The following is a 6,060-nucleotide window of genomic DNA, read 5'->3' on the forward strand; positions in this document are numbered from 1 at the left end:
ACTTTACATGTAGGGAGTGGAAACAAAATTTTTTAAATAGAGAGTCTGCATATAAAATTAAGAATAGGATTAAAAATTTTTCTCCACTTTACCGTTTAAAAATTTCCAAAGCTGCGTACGTCCTTTCTTAAATTTCAGAAAAAATTATGTTCCGCACCTTTAATGGGACAAAAATTTCATCCATTTTATTTTAAATTAGGTGTAACTGATTTTTCTTCCTCCCAATTAAGTTAGATTCTCTAACAAGCCGGTCAACAAACACAATCTCGCGGTGAGATCACGGAGATCACAGCCGCAAGTTTATGATCGAGATCTTATAATCATGGGTTGACCACAATCTTTGCAGCCTCACTCACCTCGAGCTTGTGGCTAGGCTACAACCAGTCGCTCCTACTCTTTTTCTTCCCTTTTATTTATTCTCTGAGGTAAACAGAGCACAAAGACAAAGTTGAGTAGCTCTCCGGTGATGTCGGTGTCCTCTTAATGATTGTCGAACTCGGCTTAGACTCTGAGAGTAGCAGTTTGCAATCGGCTTGGAGGAAGATGAGGATAGAATAGGAACTTGGACTTGGACTAAGTATAAGGCATCGTCAGAGATGCATGCATGATCGACTTGCATATATAAGAAAACAGTGGAAGTGAACAGAAGACCTTAATTCCCACATCAATGGTGGCATAGCTCAATACTTATAGTACAAGATAAGATAATTACTAATGGTTCATAGGTTTACTCACAAGGATCAGATTGGATTTCCGCTTGAGAGAAAACCCCGGCGATTCAGTCATGTCCATATCCTCCTCTTTCACTCCCTCGGGCAACTCCCAATCGAAATGGTAGAGCAGAGTGGCGAGCGCAAGTCCGGTGGTGACGATTGCAAAGTCAATTCCAGGACAACCTCTTCGCCCCGATCCGAACGGTATAAACTCGAAATCCAGCCCTTTAAAATCGAAGCTTTTGCTGTTCAAGAACCTCTCGGGACGAAACTCCTCCGCCTCCTCCCACGAGGCCGGGTCCCTGCCGATCGCCCAAGCGTTGACCACCATCCTCGTACCTTTCGGGACGTGATAACCCAACACTCGGGCGTCCTCCATCGACTCTCTCGGGAAAAGTATGGGAGCAGGAGGATGCAACCTTAGCGTCTCCTTGATCACCGCCTTCAAGTACGGCATTCCCTGCACTGTCTCCTCTCCAACCTCCTCTTTCCATCCAACTATTTGTCTGATCTCTTCTTGAGCCTTGGCCATGGTTTTTGGGTGCCTGATGAGTTCCGCCATCGCCCAGTCTATGGTCGTGTTGGTTGTATCAGTCCCGGCGGTGAACATGTCCTGCACAGAGATTTTGAGTTAATCCGATAATCTGGGATTTGTCTATTTTTAAGCGGAGCGAGAAAGATCTTGTACCAAAATGACGGCCTTTATACTTTCCCGGCTGAGTGAATCGCTGCCGTCGTTGCGCAGAGAGAGCAACACATCGACCATGTCGGTTCTGCGAGCATCGTGATCATCGGAGAAGATGATCCTATCGCTCTCGTGCTCCTTGAGTATCTTCTCCACGAAGGCGTCGAAGTCTGACGATGCCTTCTTCACCTTCGCATCCAATCCGCTTAACCAGTCGAGCCAAGCGAGCCAGGGCGAGAAGTCACGCATCGGAAATGAGCCGCCCACCGCCTCAACCACATGGGTGTGGAGAGAGAGCTCTGCTCTCCCGCCCCCCTCCCCCTTCTTCCCAAACAACACCCGGCAAAGCACGTCGCACGTGAAGGCGGAGATCAGCTCGGTGACATTCACCGGACTGCTGGCTGCGCAGGCGCAGCGGACGGCGGACACGAGGCGTGCCGCCTCCTCTGCTCTGACGGAGCGGAAGGAGTGGACACGCTTGGGGCTGAGCAGGTGCACGACGCAGATGCGGCGCACCCGCCGCCAGTACTCCCCGTACTTGGACAGGGCAATATCGCGCGCGCCATAGAAGATGCGGTCGGCCAAGCTGGTGTCGGGGCGGCTAGAGAAGGCGTGGTCGTTGGTCTTCATCACGTCTTCTGCGGCAGCAGGGGAGGAGACTACGACGGTTGGGATGGGGCCGAAGTAGAGGAGCATGACGGGGCCGTGTTTGGCGGAGAGAGTCCGCATGGAGCGATGAGCGAGGGGGCCAAGCTGGTGCAGGTTTCCGATGAGAGGGAGTGTCGGCGGCGAGGGGATTCGGATCTTCCTCTTAGGTGGCCGCCGGAGGAAGAAGAACGCGGAGATGAAAAGCAAGGCGGCGAGGATCCATGAGGGAGAGAATTGGGGGAGAAAAGTAGCAGCCGACAAGATCACAGACATGACGGCCGATGATGGCTTTGGCTCGCGGGGGTGAATTAATATATACATGAGCAATTTAGACTACCTTTTAATTATTATTTTTATTAAAATTGCTATAATAATATTAACATTGAAATAATTTTGATCAATATTATAGTAATTTTAAGTAAAGTAAAATAATTTTGATTAGTTTTAGACTAATTTTGAGCTAATATTATTGGAGTCTTAGCTAAATTATTACAAGTCCCCGAGTCATGGTATCACAATAAGATATCCAAATTATCATTTAGATACTCACAGTTTGAACTCAAATTATGATGTATTTGAAAGAAATTTTCTTCCAAATGGAGGCGTAATAAAAGGATACTGAACGTCTAGACTGGTCGCCACGTGTGCTTCTTGATTTATCCTGGTGGTCGGTGGGAAACTTCCGTGGGATCAGACCGATCATCCGGAGAGATAGTCAATGAGGCTAACTGGAATTATCATTTTTTAAACCAAATTATTGTATCAACAAATGAAATATTCTGGAGCTTCTTTTTAAAGATGATCCGCTACCTTAGCGGTTCTCTTAGTATCAGCTCTATGAATATAGAGGGAGGTACATATAGGTACACAGGTTATAGACACATAGTGAGATAAATCTTAGATCATTAATTTCTAAAAATCGACCTTTAACTATTACGATAAAATGTCATGTGTCCATCGTCTTCCCGCTACGTCTCGAGAATCTGAGCTTCCTTTTAATTTTTGATTAACAATTGACAAGTGTGTCATGTGCAATCAACGTGACCATTTTAGATGAAATTTGTGAACTTTGGTGAAGCTCATGCACCCACTCGTACTGCTACAGAATTGGCCTGTTCAACTGAGATTAGATTTCTATTTAAAACTCTGTTAGATAAAATTCAACTCAAGTTCTTAATCCATAAGACATATGATCATTTAATTACCTCAGCAAAGGAGGGCAAGCGGAGTTGGCAAAATAGGACGAAGACAAAGATAACTTAAATTAAAAGTATTCCTCCGTCATGCTAGCGATTGAAATCTTTCTTTTTCATAAACTACTAGCTTGTTCTTAGCCAAGCAGGATAGCAGATTAATTAAAAGAGGGAAAAGTTGCGTAGAAAGGAACACATCCCACTGAAAATAATTGGGCACCTTCCAAATCAAATAGCATAGCCTTCCGGGAGCCCAAGTAGCATATTTGTTGATGTTGATTCAATAATAAGTTCGGGTCCGATGGCTCTACCTCGAGGTGTCACAACTTACTCATCCATTGTCGAGGTAGTGTTTTAGAGTCTTACCGATTGTACAAATGAATCGAAGTTGAATAATATAAAAATATTAATATTTAAGTTCATGTTCAAAAAATATATCTGATATTCAAAGTTTGAAAATATAAAAAAAATTTGGCTCAAGCTTGATTCGAAATAAATTTGAGTTCAAGTTCGATTTAAATTATTCGAATCTTGATTCAAATATATTCGAACTATAATTAAAAATAATTTAATTTGAATTCTAATTATTCTAGCTTTAATCTGAATATATTTAAATTAAAATTATATAACAATAGTTAGAATTCAATTTGAATTCAACTCGTGAGAGACTCATGAGCATTCAAACAAAATATTATATGTTCAAACTCAGCTCAAAAAAATTATCGAACATGTTCGAGTTGATAGAATTTGTAAAACCTAAGTCGCATAGATTATTTTAAGAACTGTATAAAAATTTGCATATATAAAATATAAAAACATATGAGCATAGATCTAGTTTCAACAATTTATCATGACATAACAACATAAAGCATAATCAAAGACAAAAGAACCTTATTGAAGAGATATCTTTGTCTTTTGCATCGTCCAGAAATAAACCTTGAGGAAGAAGAAGAAGAAGCAGAGTAGAAGCAAAAGGAAGGTCTTCCAAGGGACTTAAGGTTGGCAGCGCCAAAAAACTCAAGGTCTAATGAGGAACCATGAGTTGTGTCAAGATGATGCCCTAAACCCTTGGGGATCAATCCTATATATAGTGAATATCTATTATCAGCTCATAGATAATAATAGATGCAGGACTATAGGTTCTACACATACAAGGTCTACATTCAACAACCAAAACCTAAAAAACTTAAGTTAGATCACATTAATGGAATCAGCTTGTATTCATATGCACAACTTATAATTAAGTCCACCAATTAGAAATAATAACCAACAATCTCCCACTTGAGCTACTTGTGAGTTGTATATGAAATACAAGTAAAATTTTAATTGATATCAAACTTTATGGGTACAGAATGCCCTTGTAAATAATCTAGTCTATTAACTTCATTAGTATATGACTAAAAAGGTCATAACTACTGTATATAATCGTAATAAGCCCCAGCAGTGATCATAATTCCAATGTCATTAATGACGTAGTTCAAGATGTAGATGTGTATAGTGAAAATTACATGAAATGTGATCAGTATATGTCAATTTTCTATTGGTCCTAAAATAACCTTAAAAAAAGGTTAGATCATATTGGTGAAATACTTTATGCTAAACTGTAATAATAAATCATGATCAACTTTATGATTCCAAAATGAATCTATATCATATTTACAAACACCAGATACTAAATAACAGTAGTAAATGATGATATCATAGTCAGTGTCAAACAAATATATAAATTCCTATTAATATTTTGAACTTTAAGTACGTATAATAATCAAAATAAATATTTGTCTTTATTAATTAACATAGAGTAATAAAATAAATACAAACTCCTACTAGATGAGTTATTCTTCCATAAGAAGGACTACTATATCTACAACATACACATAAAACATCTTAAGCACCAAGTCTTTGGTGAGTGGATCGACCAATATGGAATTTATGCTGATGTGCTCTATCATGATCTGACAACTCTGAACTCTTTTTTTAACCGCTAGAAACTTGATATCAATGTGTTTAGATTTTGACAAACTGTGATTGTTCTTGGCATAAATTTCTGCGACTTTATTATCACAATAGATCCTCGGTCGTCTATTAACGCCACCAACGATTTGTAATGCTATGATAAAGTTCCGCAATCAAATCTCATGATTAGATGCTTCATAGCATGCTACCAACTCTGCCTCCATAGTAGAAGTAGCTACTAGCGTCTGCTTGATGCTCTTCCAAGATATAGCCTCTCTTTCAAGCATAAAGATATAGCTCGAAGTGGACCTCCCACTATTCAAGTATTCAGCAAAATCAGAGTCTAAATATCCAATCACCTCCAAGTGATCTGATCTCTAATACGTAAGCATATCCTTTAGTTCTTTGCAAATACTGCATCACTCTTTTAACTGCTTTCCAGTGTGACGGTCCTGGATTACTAACATATCTACCTAACATCCCCACTATAAATGCTATATCTGGTCGCGTACAAACTTGTGCATACATGAGACTTCCCACTGCTGACGCATATAAGAATTGTTCCATCTTCTTTATTTCAAATTCAAGCCATAGACACTACTACAAGTTGAATTTGTCATCAAGTATATAGTTCTGCATACCATACATTATAAGCCCTTTTTCAATATATACCTATTGTGAAAGTCTAAGAATCTCTCTTGAACGATCATGACAGATCTGTATGCCTAAAATGAAGGATGCTTCATCAAGATCTTTCATTTTAAAACTACTAGATAAAAATGACTTGGTTTCATACAGCATACCTTTGTTATTGCTTGCAAGTAATATATCATCCACATACAAAATAAGTATAACAAACTTACTC

The 6,060-nt window shown here is 39.5% G+C and overlaps 1 protein-coding gene across 1 annotated transcript; it reads right to left on the minus strand.

The window, feature by feature from the left end:
- Positions 1–574: 574 nt before the first annotated feature.
- On the minus strand, positions 575–2,339 carry LOC122030875 (cytochrome P450 71A1-like). The gene is made up of 2 exons (XM_042589923.1): positions 1,402–2,339; positions 575–1,326 (listed from the first exon to the last, which is right to left on the minus strand). Exons 1-2 carry the CDS (start codon positions 2,317–2,319, stop codon positions 712–714), a joined length of 1,533 nt encoding a protein of 510 aa, XP_042445857.1. The 5' UTR covers positions 2,320–2,339; the 3' UTR covers positions 575–711.
- Positions 2,340–6,060: the final 3,721 nt, after the last annotated feature.

The sequence above is a fragment of the Zingiber officinale genome, chromosome 11A (genome assembly GCF_018446385.1).
Source record: "Zingiber officinale cultivar Zhangliang chromosome 11A, Zo_v1.1, whole genome shotgun sequence".
Taxonomy (NCBI): domain Eukaryota; kingdom Viridiplantae; phylum Streptophyta; class Magnoliopsida; order Zingiberales; family Zingiberaceae; genus Zingiber; species Zingiber officinale.